The 25,034-nt window shown below is 40.0% G+C and overlaps 2 protein-coding genes across 5 annotated transcripts in view; both read right to left on the reverse strand.

Annotated features, from left to right (window-relative positions):
* Window positions 1–16,326: 16,326 nt before the first annotated feature.
* yy1b (YY1 transcription factor b) lies at window positions 16,327–22,350 on the reverse strand. 2 transcript variants are annotated; one of them, XM_087812468.1, is made up of 5 exons: window positions 21,591–22,350; window positions 20,108–20,270; window positions 19,771–19,831; window positions 18,123–18,281; window positions 16,327–17,340 (listed from the first exon to the last, which is right to left on the reverse strand). In XM_087812468.1, the coding sequence occupies exons 1-5, from the start codon at window positions 22,195–22,197 to the stop codon at window positions 17,158–17,160; spliced, it is 1,173 nt and encodes a 390-aa protein (XP_087668594.1). In that variant the 5' UTR covers window positions 22,198–22,350; the 3' UTR covers window positions 16,327–17,157. The 2 variants fall into 2 exon arrangements, with proteins under 2 accessions (XP_087668594.1, XP_087668595.1); XM_087812469.1 differs by having other exon boundaries at window positions 20,108–20,258; window positions 21,591–22,347.
* A 1,339-nt stretch (window positions 22,351–23,689) lies between these two features.
* The window catches only part of evlb (Enah/Vasp-like b), a 43,377-nt gene continuing 42,032 nt past the window's right edge, over window positions 23,690–25,034 (reverse strand). For 2 of the 3 annotated variants that reach the window (XM_087813271.1, XM_087813270.1), the window contains exons 12-13: window positions 24,908–24,965; window positions 23,691–24,589 (exon numbers count right to left, since the gene is read on the reverse strand). In XM_087813271.1, coding sequence (XP_087669397.1) covers window positions 24,552–24,589; window positions 24,908–24,965 — 96 coding nt within the window. In that variant the 3' untranslated portion in view covers window positions 23,691–24,551. Of the gene's footprint in view, window positions 24,590–24,907; window positions 24,966–25,034 lie in introns of all 3 variants that reach the window. The other variant, XM_087813272.1, reaches the window with a different exon arrangement.

Below are 25,034 nucleotides of genomic sequence, written 5' to 3' on the forward strand. Positions count from 1 at the left end.
TCAATTGAGCCTGATAGTGTTTTTAATAAAAAATTATATTTCAGACTAACTTGAATGTTCAATGCCCAAGGTTACCCTATATTTCTTTCTACCAGTATGTAGCAACTAAAGTATTTAGAGTTCTGTTTAAACAAAACTATCAAAAATAATGAATTTAATACCTTTTTTTAAACTTTTTAATAGTTGTTAAAAAGTTAATAAAGAAATACAAAAGAAAGCCGTCGCTTGCAAAACAGGGTTATTCAAGAAGGTAACGAGCCAAAGAAGGAGGTGGTAATTGGGAACAAGATAGTATATTACGTCAAAAGGATCCTTATAGAATGCAGTGCAACGCAGGAAAGTCTCAGGCGTACAAACCCGCCCCATATAACCAGCGCTAATTATGTTTCGATCTGAGATCTGTTCTTATAATTACAACTGTAACCTGCCTTCTGGTTCATTTGTGCTCCTAACAACGTGAAACACACACTCGCCGGATCACAGAATGCAATTGTAAATACAGAAAAAAGGTGGCTGCTGCGGGCACTGTAATGAATTTTAGAGATTCACTAGCCATGCAGCAACATAATCCTCCTTCTCTTTGAGCAGTGGACCTCTGCCAGATATCTGCCCTGAGCCCCTGTGTTTGTTCAAAGAGAGGATGAGGAGCAGATGATGAAAAGAAGCCATGATAGGCACCGGGGATGCCTTTCGTTTGCACATCTTAACGCCTGGCTGACAGCATTGCAGCTGCACCCCCCCCCCCACTCTCTCTCCCCTTCCCATCCTCCCCTCCTCTTTCTTTCGTCAGTTGGAACCTGCAGAGGTTAAACACAATCGCCGCGGCAGGGATCTGTCCTTCGGCTCAATCTAATGTTACAGCAACCGGATCGGATCACAGCTCTGACATGATATGCATTATCGGCTGCAATAGGAGCCGTGAATCACCGTGTATTTTCGGTGCTCCGGTGCATCTTGATTGATTCTTACATACACTTCCTCCCGGCGGGGAAGTCTCCAGGGCTGCAGCCGAGAAAGAAAAAAGGAGAAAAAAACGCCGAAATTGGCCGCTCATACAACAAGATGTAAATGAATCACCGTCATCCAAACAAGCTGGATTCCAGCACTTTTTGGTCGTTTGTTTCTGGCTCATTATGGGTGATTAAAATGCTGAGGAGCCCGGCCTGAACCTTGGTGGAGTCTTTTGAGCCAGAGGTGTGTGTTAATAATAGATGGGGGGGGTATAGGAGGAGAGGCGAGGGGAGGGGGAAACCAGTGAGCGGTATATGGGAGGATTTGTGAAACAAATACAGCGACCAGAGGGGGGAGTAATAACAGAGGTGTAGATCGAGAAAAGAGCATCTTTTGTATGCCAGACATGCCTGTGGCTCCTCTGTATTCACCGCATCTTAACGGACTGAGCAAGGGCAGGAGAAGGAGGTGCAGGGGGCAGCGGTGGAGTGATGGAGGGCGATGGACCTCAGCTGGAGGTCTGGCGACGAGAGGAGACGAGCGAGACCCTAGGGCCGAACCACACACTAGCCTTCTGAAACGCCGACTGTTAAAAAGAAAAAACATTTGTTTCCCGTGACTTGTACGCTTCCTCCTCCTCCTCCCTCCAGTCTCGGTGACTCACCTTCTTCTCACCAACCTCCACCCGCTCGGGCCCACCTGCAAAAGAAATGAACCTGCCGATCCTCCTGATTACTAGTCTTGACCTGCCTTCTGCAAACAGACCGGCCAATCCCCGCTCGGCGTATTTTGATATGCCGCACAAATGCCATCAGGGTCAGAGTGATCGGCGGTGACGTTTTTTTTGATTAACCAAGCCTCCGCCACCTTCTCCCCCCACTTCCCTCTATAGTGGTTTCAATGTTCCACCGATTAAATTAATTTTCTGCTGTCACTGCTAATGGGCTTTTCATTTCTTTGTGTGAGTTCCAGTTAGTTCTGACAGGACCAAGTCCCTTTATGAAGCACTTTAACAGACGCCACGATGCCACTGTTGCCAGCTTCTAATGATGATCCACTCCTGGAAATCACATTTGGTGCATTGATGTGTCCAATATGTGGACCATTACCTTGTTTAAAAAGATTGTCTGTGCCGAGGCCAGAGAGAGGGGGGGGGGACATGGAAAAAAGACCAGAGCTCCTTCATCTCCGCACCTTTTGCTCTTCATGTTTCATTATCTCGGAGCGGCAGACAGGCCAGGTCTGTCTTACTCCGAAGACAATTGTATCACAGGAAGGATTATCCCTTGGAGTCCATGAGCGAGAGAGCCCGAGACATGAAACTGAGCACCAGTGATACCCTTTATGGGGGGGCTAGAGAGAAGGGTGTATCCACACAAGCCGGGGAGGTGGCATGGTTTTAAAATATGCACAAACGATTCAAAGGAATATGCATTATTTAGAGGAGTAAATGGGTCCAGGATAGACGTCACGGCTCATTAATAGTAAATGTGATTACTGTTTCTGGGAATGCAGGGACAGGAGGGATGATAATTGACCTGGTCAACACGTTGTTTAGCACTATATGTTTGTTTTCTGGCTGATAAATCACAGTTAATAACACTTGTTTCAGAGATACACAACAGAAAGATACAGTAAAAGGTGTGAATGAAGTGTAACTTCATCTTACAAAACACTGAATGAAAAAGTATGAATGTAACCCAAACTCGACGTCATAATTAGAAACAGATTTAGTTGTTTGCTTTTACTAAACTGTGCAATTAAGATGATTGCGATGTAATGACAGCGGCCGTACCGCAAATTGCACACAATTAAGTGTGATTTTTGTCGGTTCAAATTTGTGTGTTTATGCGAACATGACAAAATAATTGATGATTTCAGACGCGGGGAGAACTTTAAAAAATGTGTAACTTTGAAACATGGTCATGATGAGAGACTTTACTGCATCTTGGAGAGGAAAACTTCAACATTCAAGTATTATTAACTCTTACAAAATATAATTCATCCAGTGATACCATTAAGAAACACATTTACATGTACAACACATATTTTATCTATATTGGATTTATGTTTAACCATTCTTTATATATTTGTTTATCATTGATTTTCTCTTTGTAAGTTGTACAGCTCTTGTTTAGATGTTTTTACTATATCTGTACCAAACTTGTACTTAAACGGTGCCACAAAAGGTGTTTGAATCAAAATTTGACCAAATTAAATAAAATTTAAATTCCTAAAATGTGTATTAATATCATACGTTTGAAAGTGTCTTCATACTAATACAGAGTCAATGTCCATTTGGGACCTGTGTTCTGTACGTTCTGATATTTAAGTAATATATTTTTAAACATGTTGAATGCTTGAAAGAAGGGGCGGGGGCGTTATTACTAAACAAGTAATTTGGACAACATAAACTTTAACAGTATGTTCCTAATACGGTCAACATGCGAAAGAAAAAAGATTGAAAAAACGTCACTAAAGCCACCGAATCACAACGACATACTGCGAAACCAACAAAATGTCATCGAAAGTATCAGACGTCTCACTCGTCTTTCCAAGAGTCTTTAAAAAGAACTCTGACTTCTGGATCACTGTTCCCCGCGACTGGCAGCTCCGTCGTCGCAGACAACCATCGTTCATTTTTCATAACCCCGGCGTTCGAGTCAACAAACATTAACACAGAGACTTTGACAAAGCAGCGAGAGAGGCGGCGGGTTCTGTGTGAGATTCCATTCAGAGGGGAGAGCGGAGGCGACGGCTGAGAGAAGGTCACACACCAGGGGTTTGCCGAGTGACTTCCTCTTTTCCCTCGCTGACTCACTAAGTGACACGGTAACAACACCAGATTTTGTTTGACGTGAACTACCGGATTATCGCGTGCACCCCCTGCGGCGCTCCCACGCTGAACAAACAGATGCTTCCTCCACTTCCTCCGGTGCTGGCCAATCCTTGCGCCGGGGTTACATATGCTCCGGGGGTGATGGACGACAGAAAGCCTGGCTGCAGTTTACACCAGACATACCAGGCACCATTAGGAATCATTTTCTGCCCATTTAGTCTGATAGTTCCTATCGCTTATTCAAGTGATTTGCTGGCTGTCTCTGCCGACCGTCCCCCGATGATGGATCTCATTGATTTAGCGGCGGTGAAAAAGAAAGGAGCAACAAAACAGATGTGGAAGCTCCAGCTATCTGTCAGCGGAGGGTGAAGGAGGGTGGGGTGGGGGGGGCAGTTTAAGCCTCTTTAAGGATCCCGTTCACTGTGACTTTCTAAAAAGTGCTTATGCTAATCTTGTTATCACTTCGGGCTGCTGGTAATAGAGGGTCTTAGGCTGTCTGGAGGTTGCGGGCCACATCATTTTTCTCATTCATCACCGAGCCGGCGAGAATTCCCAAACATGTTTCCCAATGTTTCTCTCTCACTGAGCCATTTTTTTTTAAACCGAAGCTGCATTTGTAAATGTTAATCTATAACAGGGAAGGATCCCATCAGGGCGAGATAGCAAGTCATTGTTTCGTACTTTACATGGCTTTCCCTCTAATTGGGAATATGAAGAAGGCAGAGCCACATGGGGATACGTTTGTTTGATCAGTTGTCATCATCGGCGGCAGACTGTGCACGTCGAGCAGAGGCGATACAGAGACGTAACAAGCTGCTCACAAACAAACACTTTCGATCCGACCGTGACCACGTCTGAAATATAAACCAGCACCTGGATTAAACCCATTAACACCTAATGACTGCTTGTCCAAGCAAATCTTCGTTTCCCTTCTCACCTCATATCATGGAAGGAAGTGAGTGCTACAAGAAAACAAAATAACTGTGAATACAATCTTTTTGAAATCGTCCACCTTAAGTGATCGTGTAAAGCCAGCCTGCGACGTGACGAGGGTTGTTAAACGCAGCCTTAATCTAGCAAAGGTCGATGTGTGATTGACATTCCGGGTCAAAGGGAGGCGGCGGCGGCAAGAAAAAAAAGACATCAAAGGGAAAACCAAGAATGAACAATACCTGCAGTCAATTACAGCAATCTAAAACATGAAAAGGAAAATGTGAAAGACACACTCAAATAAAGGTTTACTGTTGTAGCTCATTTACTGTGGGGGCTACGTTACGAAGACCTCTGAAATTAAACAAATCCGCAAAGTATTGACCGATTTAATTAGAATTCAGAAACTCAACATTGCATAGGAGCTGCTCTCCCTCTCAACAGCCTCCTCAGTAATGTTCGCCTGAACAGCTCCCACAATTCTTTGCCGCCCAGCCAACCAATCGCCGCTGTCGGTCAGTTTTGACATAGCAACAAAGACGTAAAATTCAAATACAAAACAATAATGCAAGTTGAAGTTAACACCATATACAATACTGTATATTTGAGCATGCAGTACCGTCTTTAAAAAAATCTACTCTTTATACTTAGGTTTTGTAATCTTGCGCTTTGTTCTTCTTTTATTGCACTTTGTTCTTGTTCTTGTTTTTATTAAACTATTGTCTGTGTTGCTGTGAGCTGGAAAAACAATTTCCAGAAGGAGACCTCCAGAGGGATTAGTTTAAAGTTAATGATTGTTTACCCATTTTTCTCAGTCAGAAAAGTATCCATTCCTGCATTGAGTGCCAATAAAATGAAGACGATAACACAACACCCCAGCTCGGGCTCTGAGGTCTGTGGATCAGAATCTACTGATGGTTCCACGCACACGGCTCAGGACCAGAGGAGAGAAATCTTTTCAGGCTGTTGCTCCTAAGCTTTGGAACAATCTTCCTCTCTCTTTGCGCTTGATGGAGTCTACTGACTCCTTTAAGAAACATCTTAAGACGTTTCTATTTGTTCAGGCTTTACCTTGAATTTCTCGAACTCCTGTGTTGTTCTCAGTATTATCTTGATCTTTAAAGTATGTACTTTTTTGAGTATTGTTTTGATTGTTTAAGCGCTTTGTGACCCTGGTCTCGAAAAGCGCTATATAAATAAATATTACTTACTTACTTACTTACTTACATCGTGTAAAAACTTCAAAAAACATATATCAAGAAACTGACACATTTCGCATAATATTCTTATTTTGTAAATATGTCCTTAATGGGAACAACAAGACTGTCATGACTATTATTTAGTTAATACCATATTTCTCTGACTATATGTTGCATCAAATTATACTGTTGATTGTTGAGAAAATTAAAGGATTTTAAGTTGGACCTTATAGTCTGAAAACAATATGCTAACTGATATTGTTTTCTGTAAAGATAGTCAAGTAGAATCAGCATATGCTGAAACAATGAAAAGAAAATACATTACATTATTTATCTACACGTTGCATATTGTATGACTAAAAATCAAAGAGCTTTAAAAGTTATTTAGGGACATTTTCATTTCCCAAAAACAAACAATGAAGAAACAAATTATGGGGACAGTTGGAAGCTCTGATTTTTCTTTTTTTCCGGGAAAGATGGCTTTCTTCGTGTTATGTATATGTGAAGTACATTATGCATGTAAAGTAAATATCAAACCTAAATAGTACATAGAATAAATGAGGTGAAACTCACCCTCTTGAGTCACACAGCTGAAGAGTCCACTCTGTAGTTGGAGCAACAACAAGCTAAATCACAAGCAAAGCAACATCATTTATTAAAAGCCTTATTACTATTTAAAACGAATAAATAAACATAAAAACACCCACACACACACAAGAGAACTAAAAACACAACAGCAGAAGAAAAACATGTAAAAGACTCGTTCTATACAACCGCAAACCGCAAAGCAAGAAGAACAAAAATAATCTGGGGTGACAAATAATTATTGAAATGTTGAGGGTATGAACCGCTTTCCTTAGCAGGCAGTCTGCTCAGTTGTGCACTGTGTAAGAAATAGTGTCAGAAGAAAGCTGGTTTGAAGTGTGTATAAAAGGTCTTACTAGTCTACACAAGGCCTCATTTAATAGTATCTGCCTGTTCGTCTTGTGTACTTGTTTCCTTGTTGCTCCTTTCTGGTGCTCTGACAACTGACTGACTGCTCTCCATGTAAACTTGATTTTAGCCTCCAGCCTTTTCCATCTGGTATCCAAGCATCTCAGGGATCGATATCTCAGTACTGTGCAGTACATCTAAGTGATGTTTGCTGTTGGTGTTGTTTCTGCCTCTCAAGGATCTCAGGAGGTATTTTCGCTAATCACTGTCAGAGTTGAAAGGTGCTCATCATAGCTGTGATATTATTCCTATGGTCAGTTGGAACTTTGTTTACTTCTGGTATACAAAGCTTTGCAGCAAGATATTCTGAACCGCTCTAGTAGAAGAACTCACATTTCCCCGATCTTTAAAACTCTGCATTGGCTGCCAGTTTCTTTCAGGATCAACTTTAAAATTCTGGTTCAGAACTATTCATGGTCAGGCTCGTCCTTACATCAATGATCTGATCCAGCCTTACACCCCAGCTCGGGCTCTGAGGTCTGTAGATCAGAATCTACTGATGGTTCCTGAACATGCTTCCGGACCAGAGGAGAGAAATCCTTCCAGGCTGTTGCTCCTAAGCTTTGGAAAGATCTTCCTCTCTCTCTACATTTGATGGATCTACTGACTCCTATAAGAAGCATCTTAAGACATTCTTATGGCCTTTTCCTAATTTTCTGGGACCCTGTGTTTGTCTTGGCCATTAAGAGTTTTTAAATCTGTATGTATTTTTGACTGTGTAGTGATTATTCAGGTGCTTTGTGACCCTGGTCTAGAAAGGCACTTTACAAGTAACTATTACCTACTTGGTACCCTCTCAGGGGGGGTGTTAGCTCTTTTGGTGTTAGCATTGACCGTGGGTATGTAAGTATGATTAGATCCCATGACCCCTACAATTAACTCTGTTGTCTGAAGTAGCGAAAAATCTTATGTCCATTGATTTATACGTCTTGTTCCATTAGCAAATATATTTGATGTAGACCTTGGTACAACGACTGGTTTGGCTTTCTGTGTATCGTGTTTGGGTTGTACTGCTAAGGGTATTGCCTAAGGACCCCTAGTACTCCTGATCCTTTACACACACCTTAATATTACGTTGAGGCACAGGAACCATTATGTCTTACTCTGTATTACTCAAGTCAGAGCCTCTCAATACTAAAAAGCCTCAGGGTGCTGGTTTGTATTTTACCAAAATCTATATTTTGTAGAAAGTGTAAGGATTTAAAATGTATCTGAAAGTCTGAAAAAAATATGGTGGTAGGTATGGTGGTAATATTTAGTTCCAGCTTCATAAACTGAAAACTGAATTCAAACTGAAACCTCTTGACTCCTTTTCAGTTAAAAAGTGACGTTAATACCTAAAATAGCGAGTTCTGCTTTAATACTTCCAAAACGATTTCAAGTCCAAGGCTTTAGTCAAAGCTCTGCCTCGCACGGAAGTGGGTTGCATAATAGTAATCGACTCAAAGGCTTCGTTCATCACTGAAACAGATGGTGATTAGTGTAGCTCACTGTGCGCTGTGCTGTTTAGTAATGTCAAACCTTCTATTATTACACCCCGCGTAAGTGAATGTTGCTGTATTAAAGGTGTAGAACCGGCATCGATTGTCCTCGGATTCATTTCTCTCGCGGAAGGAAAAAAAAGGCAGCAGGAGTTTGACAAGACGCAGAGAAGAGGAAAAGGTGCAGACAGACGGTGGGGGAGATAAAGAGTGGGGGGGCAGCAGGTATTTACAGATGGATGATAACCTCAAGTCTTCTACAATACGACTCTCGCACATCAGACGGAACAAAATGTATGCTATTCATCGGCAACGAGTATCACACACGGGTTAAAAGTCTTCTGACAGGCGTTGTGTTCCAGGGTCTGCAGCGGCGGGTCCTGGAATTCACCGACTATCTTCCTCACACTCTCCCCTCTGTTACCTTGGCAACATATTTTCTGCATGGAAATAGCATCCCTCGCCGTCGCTACCGCTAAACAAAAAGTAATGCATTTTTACAGGTTTTTTAAATAGGAGAAGAGATTTAAGTCACCAGATGTGACCGGGCCTAGAAGTGAATGGACTCGTCGGGTTCCGCATGCCTCGGCAGCCAATTGGCCGTGACATGAAGCGGGCCAGAAGACAAAGTGTAATGGTCCCCGACAGGAGCTCGACATATGTAAGAGTGGGAGGAGAGGATTGTGGGCATTTTCTTGAAATATTTTACGGACAGCCCAAAGCGGCGGAACGGAGGGATTCAAATATTAAGACCTAAAAATAAAGACAGCATCTAAAAGTATCCATGGTTTGTCAGGTATTCCCTTGTTCCCTTACCTTAGCTACTTTAATCACTGTGACAGATGGATGAAACCTGTTTCCTAGACAGATTAGAGATCTAATCAGGTCCTGGGTTCGCCTCGCTCGACAAGAACAGAGAAGCCTCCGCCACTATAAACTGGCTCTACTCCAATGAGGAGCGTCGGTGGCTTCGCTCCAAGTCTGTGACTGATGACTGAGTTTCTAACCTTGCGTGTGAAGGTGACACAGGTCACCTGGCAATCTTTTTGTTCTTCCGAATCATCACCCGAGTCCTTGCCGAGGAGCGAACGGCGGGACCATCCATCAAAGAGGATCCTTTTGTCGCCCTCAGAAAGTCTCTCCACTTGAGACAAGAGCTCTATTCACGAAGGTAGCGCTACAATTGTTTCAAGGGTGATCTTGGTGAGATTTTTCCTTCAGCGCTAAGTGAACCCCGGGCTCGTGAATAGATGTACATCATTCTCAGAAGGCAGTGTTGCAGTGACTGGCTCAGTACACAACAAACCTTTGTCCCTGTAGCGTCCCATTGATTTCCAATTGCCAAGAAGCAGGACCATAATGTACAGTGTCAGGTGGTACACTAAAACACTAAAAAGCAGATGGCAGAATTGAATTCTTACTGGACTTCTGACATTTCATGGCCTTGACAGATATTTTCTCCATATTTGTCTTGGTCCTGAAGTCAATCCTACTTCATTCCATGTAGAAAAAGGATGGGTATTATTCGGATTTAATAAAAAATACATTTTAAACCATTGAATGCAGGTGAATGACCCTAGTGCTATCTCAGGCCTCGACCTCCATGGCTTCCAGAAATACATATGTAGTAGAGAAGGTCGTTCACCTTGACAAAGAGGAAACACAAGAGATACCTCAAACACATTATCCTTGACCAAGAGAGTAAAAAGCAAATTTGTATTATTTTGAGTTTTTCTATTGTTATAGTCTTTGATTTTTTATTCTCATTGAAAAAAAAGATGTTGGTCGAAACCCAAATGGATCACTTAAGCACTGGTACATTTATGGACACAACCCTGCAAGGGTCCTCAAGGTTCAGTGGTCTTCAATTTTACAACTGCCGAGGGATCAAGAGAGGGAGGCAGACATTTTTGAGCTCCTTATCCCTGCTTTCCGTAATCCAAAATCCACACCAAATTAAGCAGAGTGAATTCTATAGACTGAATTTAATATGTAAGTAAGTCATTTATATTTGTAGAGCGCTTTTCTAGCCCAGGGTCACAAAGCGCTTAAACAATGAAAACAATACCAAATAAAATATATGGTTAATAGGTCAAGATAACACAGTTGTAAAGTTAGAGACAAACACAGTAGTCTCAGAAAATCCTGCACGAATATAAGGTGTCTTCAGATGTTTCTTGAAGGAGTCAGTAGACTCCATCAAGCGCAGAGATGGAAGTAGTATCTGCTACTGCTTCCATATTAAAGTAGTAGTACTGTAGATACACCCCAAGGCAGTTCGGGGCCATCTTGAAAATGCTGTCTTCCGTTTAACCGGAGGAGTTTGGACGTTCTGAATTATGTTTGGGCGATGAAACCCCGTCTATTTAGTTGAGACTACAGCAGCTAATACAAACCCACTTGTTAGGTAGTATTAGTAAGTCAACCTCACAGCTTGATGTGCAAATTCAGGATAAAACACATTATAATTTTCGCTATATAATACGTATTTTCTTTCAATATATTTCTCTTTTTTCTTGTTCAGTTTTTTTCTGTCCGTCTTCTTGCTGTGCGAGTTACAAAATGCTGTCCAATTCCTGTTTAACGCACAGATGATCTCATTTAAGTCGTCAACGACTCCGAGCGCGAGTCCATGTAAGTGCTCAAACACTCCATTTGGGACCCGGCCAACATCTCTGTTATATTCTGTCAATATTATTTTGGCGCTAAATTGTGTTTGTGAGAGACGCCGGTTTTCTGGTTGGGAAGAGAGAGTTGGACGCTGACTACGAATGACGAGATAAAGGTTAGACAACAGACGATGGCGACTCAAGGTCATCCACGTCTGCGACTCGAGCTTGACAGAAATGACTCACATGCTAAACCACTGCGAGTGATGATTTTTACAATGAGATAATATGACATTCACAGGGGAGGAGATAATGCATAAGTCCAGCACATCAGGATGACCTTTTCGGTTTCGGCAATGCATGCTGGGATGTGTCGACACAAAAACACATTGATCCGAACGATATAAGACTGACAGCAGGAGTGTGACGGATGTCGGGAAGACGCCTCCATGTATTGACTCGTGTGTGGTAATGAGATACAATTATTCCGGTGATACATATGCATTGATGGAGGGGAAAAGAGAAAACAGCTGGCAGGTATAATAAAAATGCTTCTTTACTCTGCTTAATTTTATATTAAATATGATGCAAGATGTGTGTATACTTAAGTAAGTAAGTAAGTAAGTAATTCTTATTTATATAGCGCTTTTCTAGACCAGGGTCACAAAGCGCTTAAACAATCAAAACAATATTCAATGAAGTATAAACTTTATTGAAGATCAAGATAAAACTGATAACACAACAGGAGTTCCAGAAAATCAAGGAAAAGCCTGAACAAATAGAAACGTCTTAAGATGTTTCTTAAAGGAGTCAGTTGTATTAGGTACTTGATTTATATTTTTTAAATATATTAACGTTTAAAAACATGGAACTTTGAATTACCTTGTCAACTTTCATCCTGTCTTTCTAAAGACTTTAAGATAGAACACTGGGGTAGGTGATTTTCAAAGCAGTGAGCAGAGAGCATGCCGCCTTTCACAGAAGTGTTACTCACGGGCAAGAAAGACTATGACCTCGAATTCCTTCTCGCGACAGAGAAAATAAAGCAAATGAAGTCATAGTTCATGAGGTCAAAGACAACCTTTGTGGGCTCCTGAAGTTTTTTATTCCTGTCTGAACATGGTTCAAAATGACGTTTTGGGAAGAGGAACCAGCACAGGTGGGGACAGACGTCACTTTTAATGACATATACCAATCAAATTATTTCCAATGGGTAACTTAAAAAGACAGTTTTACGATATTCCACAACAGATTTATATGTTTTACTTTCAATATAGTCCAAAAATATCCTGTTTCTAGTCTTTGTGGATATATATATATTTTTTTAAATGAACTGATTTAATTTCCGTGATATATAGATGTATATCACAATTTCTGTGACTTTTTGTGACACGAAAAATAAATGGAATTATCTTCAGGGATGAAAAGAAGACGTCTTTATTCAGACGTCCTTTTTTTAAAATAAAAAACCCTGTGATCTAAGAGCAGCACACCTCGGGCCTGATAACTCCTTGTTAGCCTCGGAGCGAGCGTGTCAGGCGCTAATGAAAACAAATACGAGCTCAGATAGTTGGTTGCGATCAGCTCCGAGAAATAACCCCTGACTTGATCAGGGGCAGAAGGGTTGGGGAAAGTGTCGAGGAGGAGAATTCAGGTAAACACGGAAAATTAAATCAGAATGAAAAAAAAACAAAAACACCAAAGTGCTTTGACTCCCGGGATGAGGGAAGCCGTAATGAAATAAGCATCTGAAAGAGAGCAGGTGTTGGAGGCTTGACAGACTTCGGCTGCATAACAAGTAGTGCATTTACTCTGCCTGCTTTTGTCAAGCCTGTGAATGTATACTCCCTCAGTAGAAAAACACGGACCCCCAAGTGAAATCACGCCTGCATCAGCCTCTGGCTTCCCTAATAAAGCCATATAGATCCGTCACTCACGCGCTACCAGTCAGAGCTGGTCTCAGGTAGAAGAAAAAACCTGGAACTTGAGCTGAATTTCAAGCAGCAAGAAATAAAGATATCAGGAAAAAAAAAGGTGAGGAATCGAAATCTATTTGATTCCAGACTGCAACTCCCTTTTGGTTTCCCTCTCTCTCTGATCAACAGCAGATGTCGAGACTTTAAAGACCCCTCGGGTGGCGTCACAGACTGCCGTGGGATCAGCACCACAGAGAGCTCCCTAACCCCAGGGTCTGGTTCTCACTACAAGATCCTGCTGCAACACAAGGTGACTTCCTCGTCGACGGCCTTAAACTTCCAACTCCGTTCAGCATCAGCCACTCAGACGACTGTTCCCTCGCTGAGAGGATCATCTCGGCCCAAAATATTCATGACAGTTTGTTATCTCGGGCTGACAAATGGGGGAAGTAAAGCTCCACGTTGAAATCCAGGCCGGCGAAAAAGTATTCACGTCTGCCGACTTAGGGACATCATTTCAGCCAAGACGAGAAGATTGTGACTTGAGAACGATATTAAAAACTCATCTGAGGTGAATAACTCTGCTATAATAACTGCTTTAATCACGGGATAAAGGTTTGTTTCTTCACTTTGACTGTATTTATCCGGCCCTCGTAAAGTCAAATGGTAATGAATGCAATAAAAAACAACATCTTTTTTATATTTATTTTACAAATCATTACTTTTATAACTCTTTTTTGAAGTATTTCCCGCTCATATATCATATTGACTTATTTTTATAATCATTTTAGGACTTGTATGTATATTTTACATGAATTTGATTTAATGCAATTACATAAATTATACAATCATATAATATATAATTACAACTTGAGCTTGGTTACATTAGTTAGTTCTATTTTTTGTACATTCTTAAGATTTTCTGAATTTTTTCAGACTTTCTTAGTTTGTTCTTTTACATCCACTGAAGATGCTAAGGATATAAAGTGGCCTCTTATCTCAGCGAGAATTCTGACCCGCTCTAGTAGAAGAACTCAAATTTCTCCGATCCTTAAAACTCTTCACTGGCTTCCAGTTTCTTTCAGGATCCATTTTAAAATTCTGGTTCTTACTTTCAGATCTATTCATGGTCAGGCTCCTCCTTACATCAGTGATCTGATCCAGCCTTACACCCCAGCTCGGGCTCTGAGGTCTATGGATCAGAATCTACTGATGGTTCCACGCACTCCACTCCTGTTGTGTTATCAGTTTTATCTTGACCTTTAAAGTATATACTTTATTGAATATTGTTTTGATTGTTGAAGCGCTTTGTGACCCTGGTCTGGAAAAGCGCTATACAAATAAAAATGACTTACTGACTCAGTAACTTACATTTTTAAAAGTTTGTATTTTTCCAGGCTACATCCAACAAAACATTAGTAAAAATCAATTAGAAAAGTTATATTACATGTATCATCAGTACTCTGCATCCATATCAGATAAACTCCTAAGTGTTTTTTATTTCAGTATAAGAGTTTAATTTACAAGTCTATTTCCGAACAAAAAAGTGGTTTTAAAAAAAGGCCACATGAGTGAGTGAACTTCCTGTAACCAGATCGGACAAAGAACTCTCTGAACTGCTGCTAAGACGTTGATGCAATCATTTCAAAAGCATTGACAACCAGAACACTAGAGCTTTTTAAGCTCTTGGATTTGACGGATGGACTCGCTGAGGAAGAAACAGGAAATCAGGAAAATCTATGGGAGTAAAAAGAAGAAAAAAAAGTACTATCATCTAAATAATCTGCTGGGGTTTTCTAAAAATAGGACACATTTCTTACAGAACTGGAAATAAACTAGTTAATTATTTATTTTCTTATAGTTTATTCCCCCCTTTTAATTTTAGAGGATGTTATAACAGATCAATATGTATAAATATGTGTTTGTTATTTTGGCAAGTCACTAACCACTGTGCAGTATTTTAATGTGTTTATATTTTCTTCTTTTATTTTCCATGAAATGCTGTTTTCATGAGATTCTATTTGTGTCAGGAACTGGCCAAGTCTTTATAGTGTGTTTTCTTTGAATAAAGAGTGGCATCTAGTGGTTGGAATGACAAATCAAAATGAACTATATTGATGTCCAGCACATAATGACGTACAATACACATTATTAGAACCTCATACTAACTTGCCATGGTTGACCTTTTTTTTTATTTAAATTTTTAACAATTATTTTTCTGTTAATTGTGACTTTCCTAGCTTTTAGCATGTAGCTTCTTAGCTCGACACTGCCTTCAATTTCTTGGTCGTGCTCATTCCAGCTTCTTTATTAGTTCGCCATTAATTCAGCCATTTTGACAACTGCCAAACAGAGTTGGTTTGTAATTTAAAAAGTATTTTCGCAGGAAAATGCAGTATAACTTATTGTTTATACTTTGACAGCGTTCCCCCAAATACAGTAGCTAAATCACAAGTGTTTCGACATTGTATTATAGATTATATTAAAATATTGAATATATATATATATATATATATATATATATATATATATATACAGAAGGGACTAATTAATTTCCACCAGAAATTGAAACACGAATTAACCTTTTAAACAAGTTGCAGATTTTAAAAAGTATTTTAGTTATAAATGATGGAAGCCCGAGATATTACTTTCAGTATGTCCAGAGTAAGAAAAAAAACGGGGATAACATCTCCCAGGTATTAAAAACAGAAGGTAACATTATATTTCACAAAACAAAAGACGTTATTATTAAAAAATAAAGTTGTATTGGTACTTACCAAATATATGTCCGTAAATGAAGATTCCACTTGAACTTTGAACTCAGCTGCTAGCATAATGCTACAAACCTAGTGTATAAATGTGAATAAAACACACAAAAATAATATAATAGAACAAAAAAAAGCTTGGCTATGGCAATACGGAAACAACACGCTACGAGAAAGACACCATTCTATATATTGTTTCCGGGCCTTTTTAACTTAAAGAAAGTTGCGAAGTTGCTATCGTGTAAAACACATCACGTTTAATCGTAAATTCCATGAAGCATAAATACTTTTAACCAGGTGAAAATGTGCACAAAACCTATGATTCCCCACATGTTGTGATAGCGAAGCTTCAAAAACTAGTATATTGTTATATACGTTTAGGATTTCCACTCAAGTCAACACAGTGCAAACTAGTTAAAATTACAACCAGGACCAAACACGAGGTTATAAAATGACAATAGCACAGTTGCCAACTTTATAGGTGTAACTGTCATTTACACGCCATTTAAATACAAAACAAACCAATTCAAATAACCCCCAAAAAATGCAACGCATCCTTTAGCCCTTCCATTTCTTTGCTTTACAAAGAAATAAAACCAGGAGTTTCTACCTTGAAAAGACGCATTTCTATTAATCTACAGGGTTGAAATGAGCAATTTTATTTTGGGCATTCGAGATACACGGGTGTAAATATCAACAAAAAAGGAGGTTAATGATTGACGCCTGTACATTACATTCTAAACAAAGTGATGGATCTGCATTTCACTCAACGCTCGCCTGGACAAGCAAAGCAACCGGGTGTCACTCATCTTTATTGTGTAACGACAGTTTTTTAAAGTAAAAAGCAACTCAGAACTAAGGGTTTAATTGGTTAACACTGTAAATCACACTGCTATGTCTACATAGTTTCATTACAGCCATACGATACAAGTATACAAGGTTATTGTGTGGTAAGAGAAAAATACAACCAAGAGTGGAAATGCAAACGTACAACTGTTTTTAATCACCTCATACATGTGAAACAAACATGTCACACGGGGCCGGAGCCCCTGCTATCGTAGGTAGGGTCGGATGGGGAAAATAAATTCACAATGTTACCCAGAGGCAAGTGTACAATATGCACACTTGAGGAAAAATAAAATCTATGCCACAAAATAAAATACTAATAGACTTGCTGCTTCTCTGCTCGCTCTGGTAAAAATAAGTCTCTGGTGTCCGTCCGTGGGTCCTTCTGCCGGCGGCCCGCGGGACAAAGAGCCGGCGCTGGCGAAGATGATCCTCATCCGAAAACGACAGCAAAATAAAGGGGGACGCAGGCAAACAAGCTGATTCTCAGTGTTTTTTAAAGTCTTCATCGGATCATTTTTAAGAAACCAAAATAGTCTTTTTGCTTTTCTCCACTGAAAGTTTTTTTTCCTCCACTTTTCCTTCCGGGTCGGCGGTGGTGGTGGTGGTTCTGGAGGCTGGTGGCTTCTCATTGGTTGTTTTTGGCTTTGGCGTGTGTGAGGATGTGAGACTTGAGGTTGGTTGACTGAGCGAATTTCTTATTGCAGCCGTCGAACGGGCAGACGTAGGGTCGGTCTCCAGTGTGGATCCGCACGTGTGTGCGCAGGTTGAAGTCCAGAGAAAACCTTTTACCACAGCCTTCGAAGGTGCACTGTGAGCCGAGAGAGAGGAGACAGAATGAGGGACTTCGAAGCGATAACTTCAAACACATTTTAATGATTACATTTTTCATGTTGCATTTGGCAGCAGTTGCTATAAATACACAACGTTCCTCAGTAAACAGTTTGGACGACCAGAGAGTCTTGAATTAAAAGATGTGAATAAAGCTCTTTTTTTTTGGCCAAGACATGACAAAAGCTACATTAAAATGTTGGCTCATCCTTTATGTTACCTAATTATGTTTATATTCACATTATGCTGGAGTTTTATTTTGGGTCAGATGTGCAGAAAGCGACACGTGAAAAAAAAGGCCAGTGACCTTATGTAAACATTAGCCTAATAAGTGACTTAGAATACTTTCTTCAAGGTTAAAGTGTACTTAATACCCTTATTATTTTAGAAAGGTAGGTAGAACTTTATTGATCCCTCAGGAGGTCTCCTTCCGGAAATTGTTTTTTTCTCCAAATTATCCACAGCAAATACAGCAAAAAAATAATCAAAATAAAATAAGAACAAGAACAAAGAGATAAAGAGAAAGAACAAGACGAATTTAATTAAATTTAAATCGCGTAGCTTGCAAATGTTCAAATAAAAAGGGTACAAACAAGTAATCTCTTTATTACAAGGCGTGTGAAAAAACACATTTCCTATAATTATACTCTTGACTTTTATCCCTACATCCGATCTCATCGCTTTGGGAGAAAATCCCCCGTTTTTCCTAATTTCAAGTTCAGGCCTTGGATGAAGTACTCTTCTAGTTAAAGAGAGACGAACCTGAAAGGGTTTTTCTCCCGTGTGAACGAGTTGATGACGCTTGAGTTTCGAGCTCTCCACGAAGGCCTTGCCGCACTCTGCGCAGACGTGCACTCGCGGCCCGTGAGTGTGGAGATGCTTCCTCATGGCTGAGTTATCCCTGAACATCTTCGTGCAGCCCTGAGGACAAACAGAACGCATGAGCTTGTACTAAGACGCAAACATGTTTCAAAGAACAGCAGAAGCCAGGTGGAATTTTTTTTCTACTCGGAGGCCGTCACTCCTCCACATCACAAGTCAATATTTACTTTCATACAAACAGTTTAGATCCTGAAAATCTCGCCAGGAGAGGGCGCTGAAGTTCAAAAGACAGCTCATGTGTTGCAAACGAGTAAAACAGAACAATGAGAAATTCAACGCCTCCCTCTTCCGCCAAATATCAGGAAATAAAAAGATCATTAATTATAATTACTACATAAAGACAGATAGTTTCGCTACAAAGATGCTTGGCACAGCAGAGTCTTGGTGGTTTTACGGCGCATAATTAATGGAGCAATGGTGTCACATCAGCAGGAAGCTGCAGCTGCAGCACATGACCACGAGTAAAAATAAACCATCTTGGGTTCACATAAGACGTGTTTTCTCTCTGACAGATCTTTAATAAAAGTTGCAGATGAAATCAATATACATTTCCCTAAATCAAAGATCAAACCAACTTTCCCAACAATAAGGATGATTTGCAATAAACAGTAACATGAGGACAAGCTAAATGCATGACAACAATGACTTAAAAAGTGGCAAAGCTTTTTTTTCATGGTACATGTTTAGTGGAATTGAAGCTCAGCACAAGCTGCTCTGAACAATAAAATAAAATAAATTTAAGCCATCATTAGTAAAGTGTCTTTTGAATCTTTGTTGTTGTCTTTACAACAAAGCTGTCAAGTTAGTGTCCAACTCCAATCAATCATTAATGATACATTTTCCCTGTAACACTTCAGTGAGGTTCAAAGATAAATTTGATTAGTTAAATATAAACATATATTTGAGAAAAAGATTTGATAATTCAAACATTTTACAACAGCCCCAGAGGGATGGGTAAATAATTCACTCATTTAAATCTAACATTTGACCTGGCAGAAGACTTAGATGTTTCAATTCCAAGGAGATTAGAACAAACTATTGTGTGACTTGTCGTGTCCTTGAGCAAATATTGAAATGTTTTTACGGACAAAGTGTCATCATTCAACTTGTGATAATATGAAAACATCGAAAGAAAACTCTTCACGAAAGCATAAAAACAATTTCCTAGGGTTAGCTCACAGTAGCATGTAGCTTAGGAAGCTAGTGTTGCATTTCCCTATATTTGCAGTTTGAGATTTTGGGGTATAAATTGTGTATGAAAGAGTGCAAAGCGAGTTCAGGTCCAGGCTCTTGAAGGTATAAATAAATAAACGATAAATACATTTCACAACTGAATAGTTTGACTACTGGTCTTCTACCACTACGCAACATAAAGACCACTCAGCTACACATGCCATCAAAATAATTTGAAGGTTAAATAAAACAAGCTTCTTAAAGACAACTTTCCGTGACTCTTGCCTTTTCCATAAGCTACAATTGTATAGAAAATTCTGACGTTGAGACATACTGTGTAAAAACAACAACTTACTTTATGGGGGCACGCTATCGTCCGCGGAGCATCGTCTTCTTTCACTTTTCTGGGTTTCATCCTGGTTAAAAACAAATAAATAAAAGTTCTTATTTCAGGACTGTTGTGTTTACAACACCGACAATAAAAGGTTCTGATTCCACATTTGCCCTAAGGAAATTTGAAGTTTGATCTTTTTTTCTTTAACGCTTATGTTGCAATATCTAAATAAAAATAATTACACGTTTACATAACATTATTTTGTTTACACTGGTATCTTCCTACACAATAATCCCAACAAAATGCAACTTATCATATACAATCATATACAAAACCAAGCAACTCAGCACTAACTTACCTGGCAAACTCGGCCAGCTGTTTTGGGTCCGAAAGGTCGATACCGGGGATTCCACCAGGGGGCAGCTTCTTCCCCGTCATGTACTCGGAGTAGTCTGGAGGAGAATTCTCTCCAACGATCTGCTCTTCAACCACAGACTCATGGTCGATGTCTTTAGAGTCATCTAGGAAGACATTACAGAACTGAACCGATGACAAACCAGGGGGTCCTTTAACATCAACAGGTTTGACGATATTTTCTTATAATATGGTGAACATTATTTAAAATTATGTCAAAATAAAGTGTAAATCGCTTTTTAAGCAACATGAATAAATACTGAATTCAAGTTCACGTTCACTGGCGCATGTTTGCTTGTGATATATAAATGGTTAAGTCAACTCATTCTGAAGTTCTAAGCCGGTTTCACAACGGTTCGAATAAACATGAACTCTGGTACCGTGTGTGTGTTACCATAAGTCTGTCTAGTACAAACACACACAAATTAAACATGACAATAAATATCTGGGTATTTTAAAATCACTCATGAAAGTATATGCAAAAGTTTTAAGTTAAAAATGAAGTTTCAAGTTCGAAAAGTAACCCCAACATGTGTGTAAAACAATATATATATATATATATATATATATATATTGTTTAAATACTTTGATAAATATAAGTGCTTTTTATGATGGAAATATTGAGTTATGCACTATAAACTTCAAAAAGATGTTTCTGACGAAGTCGATGAACAAGTTTGTGTTTAGAAAATTGGAGATTAAAGAACAATTAAAGGTGAAAATAGTTCTTAGGGACTACTTTCTAGCAAAGCGCATTGATACGTACGAGCGGCAAACTGTCAAAAACACATGCGGTTACAGTCAAATTGTGTGCATTTTTTTTATAAACATTATTAAGTGTAAAAAAGAGTTTTAAATAACGATGAAATGAGCAACACGAATAAATGTTGGTCAATATTGACAAAATTGATCGGATTGTTGTACAGTCGGCGTAGTCGCCGGAATGTCTCGGTAGCAGACAACAGCAAAACCCGGTTAAATATTAACGATTTTACTCTTTAAAGTCATCAAATGTAAGTTCATCAGAGTAAAACACACAAAAAGAGCGTGTTTAGCGGGTTTAAAATTGAAGATAAACCGCTTCTAAGGGCGACATATGTCTGCGGCCTGTATCCGTCTCACTGAGCACCGCCGCCATTTTTGTCCGGCCGCGACTATCGCCATTTTTTCGGGGCCGCCGCCATACTTGCTAGACTCGGGGAAAATATGGCGGCGCCCAACTAAAACATGGCCTCCTTTCAAAACAAAAACATTTCCCTCTGCCTCACACGCGAATTTTAAGCGAAAAATCGCTGGAAAAACGCGTCTCTTTACCAGTGTATCGCCACGGTACGTTCCAGGAAGTAGTCTGGTGCACCAGGACAACGCCCCGGCCAGGAGGCCTCATGCACGAACGGTAGTGACAGGACAAGCTAACGTTCACTCACCCGACGCCCACATAGTGACCGAGAACTCTCCCTCCAGAGTCTTGATCTGCACCTGCTTCTGCTCCCACTTCCTCCCGCCGGCCTCGGCGCCGCTCAGGTAGCTCTTTTTCCCCGCTTTCTTGCCCCCCGAGCCGCCGGCTCGCTTCATGCGACCCATGGAGCTCTTGCCGGCCACCGTCACCAGAGTCTGCTCGATGTACTCGTCCTCCACGCCCGGGGCAGGCACCGGGATGAGGATCTGGTCCTCGAAATCCCCGCCGGCGCCGTCCGTGTGCAGGTCCGAGTCATCCCCGCCGACCACCTCCTCCCGGGTCTGGACCAGGATCACCTCCTGGTGGTGGTGGTGGTGGTGGTGGATGGAGCTCGGGTCGTCCGTGACTAACGGCTGGAGCGCGATCATGGGCTGATCGTCGTCCTCGTCCTCGTCGTCTTCTTCATCTTCCTCCTCCTCGTCGTCGTCGTCGTCCTCGTCGTCGTCCCCGCCGACCACCGTGGTCTCGATGGTCTCCACCGGGATGGTCTCCACCTCTATCTCGTGGAGCTCCACGATCTCGGCCGGCATCTCCGAGCCGTCTGTCTCGATGTACAGCGTGTCTCCGGATGCCATGTTGAAGTCCGCCAGCTTGACTCTCTCATTCACGCCGTGTTGTGCTCTTGTTTAGCCGCTACAAACACACACACTCACACACACACACCCCCTGCTCTGTTCCAGCCTCCCCTGCTCTCCCTTCTTCTTCACCAACAACTCTGTCACTCAGTCCTGCACCGAAGTCTCGTCGCCACTGTGTTCGCCAGCGTCAAACATCGCGAGACTTCCGGAACCCTTTCTTTCAGTTTGTTGATTTTTCCTTTTTAAAAAAAATTGTTTTCTTCAGTGAGCTAAAGAAAAAAGAAACGATTTAAAAAAGGAGTCTGAATAAATTAACTAAATAAATATTGTTTAAAATCTAATCCAGTACATTGGAATAATTATGACGTTCAAGATATCGCCCCCCACTGTAATTTATATGTATTACACTTTTAAAAAACGAATTATAATCATTATATTACCGTTATTATTTTATTATTATTATTATTATTATACATATCTCTACTGTAAGTAAGTAAGTAATTTTTATTTGTATAGCGCTTTTCCAGACCAGGGTCACAAAGCTCTTAAACAATCAAAACAATATTCAATAAAGTATATACTTTAAAGGTCAAGATAAAACTGAGAACACAACAGGAGTTCCAGAAAATCAAGTAAAGCCTGAACAAATAGGAACGTCTTAAGATGTTACTTAAAGGAGTCAGTAGATCCATCAAGGGCAAAGAGAGAGGAAGATCGTTCCAAAGCTTAGGAGCAAAAAACGAGTCTGAATAAATGAACTAAATAAATATTATTAAAATCTAATCTAATATAGACCAGTACGTTGGAATAATTATGACGTACAAGATATATTTTTTTTGTGAACCGCTGTCATAACTCAATTTCCCAATGTAAGTAGGTAAGTAAGTAATTTGTATTTATATGGCGCTTAAACAATCAAAGCAATTCTCTATAAAATATATACTTTAAAGGTCAAGATAATACTGAGAACAAGACAGGAGTTCGAGAAAATCAAGGAAAAGCCTGAATAAATAAAAATGTGGTAAAAATAAAGGTGTACCAATCAATCAATACATTTTTCACAATATTATCGTCATGTATTAACCTTTGTGAAAGACTTTTAATCGTGGTCAGAAATGGTGAAAAAACATTAAGAGGCAATTAAATATACAGTATATAAACATTGTCTGTTTTCATTATATCATATATAATCCTCTGTAATAATAAGGCATTAAAAAAAGTTTTCCTCTTATTCAGAATACTTGAATGATTTCTTAACCCTGTTGTTATCTCAGGGTCGACGCGACTCAAAGGCCCCAAAACAAATGTGTTTGTGGTATCCCTTGTGTTGTTTCCAGGTGAAGAGGAACGAACTCCCCGGCTTCCATTAACACATATGCAGTGGTGGAGGTTCTTCACCTTGACCCAGAGACAACACAAGGGATACCACAAACCCAAATGAATCATCTCAGATTAAGGCGTTTACCTTCCAAGATTGAAGAAACACACAACAGTTTGGTAAGATTTGGTTCACAGTTTTATTTGAATGCATTTTAAACTCCGTGCGTTATTCTTTGTCGTCAAATCGGGAAGCACTTCATAACAAAAGAATGGAATGAACAATAATACCCTTTTTTTTCGGCCAATAAACATTTTTTATTAACAACATCACAAATACTCTTGTTTTTTTTTGTTTTTTTTACATTTTCGTCTTCTTCAGATTTCTATCAACCCCTTCCCTGTTTTCAGCTGGTTGTGTTTTCTGCTACTTGTCGGTGCGTCAGCAAAAAGGATACAAAATCTTTTCAACACGTTGATTAAAATATAACATGGACAGGAATGACTTTGCAAATGCAAAATAAAAGAACCAATATAAACATATATAAAATGAAACTAATATGCAATAATAATATTAACCACCATCCTTTTTTCATTTTCTTCTGGTCGTCAATGTACGCACTAGACTACTAGACTCACACTAAAGTACATTGATGATCTAGAAATTGACAAAAGGATGGGAAAAAGTTGTGAAAAGTACAACAAATAAAATACTTTAATGCTTTCCTTTGGGTCGGAGGAGAACGAGGGTCGGACACATCAGAGAAATCGGAGGAGTCTGTGTGAGAGTGAAGTCCACTCACAACCCGCTCTCAAAAAAAAAACAAAAACACAGAAACGTCTGAAGTGTTGCGGCAACACGACTCGTTGCTTCAACACTACAGCAGAACACGATGAGTAGATGTCACAGTTTGGGCCTCCGGTCCTGACTCCCCGCCTCATCTTCCTCCTCGGGGGCCACAGCAGCTGCTGCAGGGCATCGGCGGTTCGGGTCAAGTGTGGGGCGGGCAGGGTGAGGGGGTTTCTCTGCGGGATTATGTCGTGCTAACCCGACTCAGTTCGTGTCTAATGGCTGTACGGGGCGGAAACAAAAATAAGATAATTAGTTCCATGACTTCATTTTACACACAAGAACATTGATTTACAAATACTCATCAAAGATATTTAAAATAAATGCAAAATACTGCCAGAAGATAAACTAATACACCCTAGTTTGAATCAGATATGGTTGGTTATTCAAAACAAAACCAGCCACTACTTTTGTTTGGGCTCATCATCTGACTGGGTTTATTATATAATCGGCTGCAGGATTAGTTATTTTTGAGGTATTTTTCAAACTCTTTGCGACTACAGTGCCGCCTAGTGGTCAAAAATGTTTTTTTTAACATACCATCAATGATTTCTTCCTTCACTCTGTGCAATTCACGGAATACTTCATCCAAGATTTCCTGGTGTCACAAAAGAGAAGAGTTAAAAAAAAAAAAAAGAGGATATTATCTGAAGGACGTTTACACTTA

This window comes from Callionymus lyra, chromosome 17 (genome assembly GCF_982586985.1).
Source record: "Callionymus lyra chromosome 17, fCalLyr1.hap1.1, whole genome shotgun sequence".
Classification (NCBI taxonomy): domain Eukaryota; kingdom Metazoa; phylum Chordata; class Actinopteri; order Syngnathiformes; family Callionymidae; genus Callionymus; species Callionymus lyra.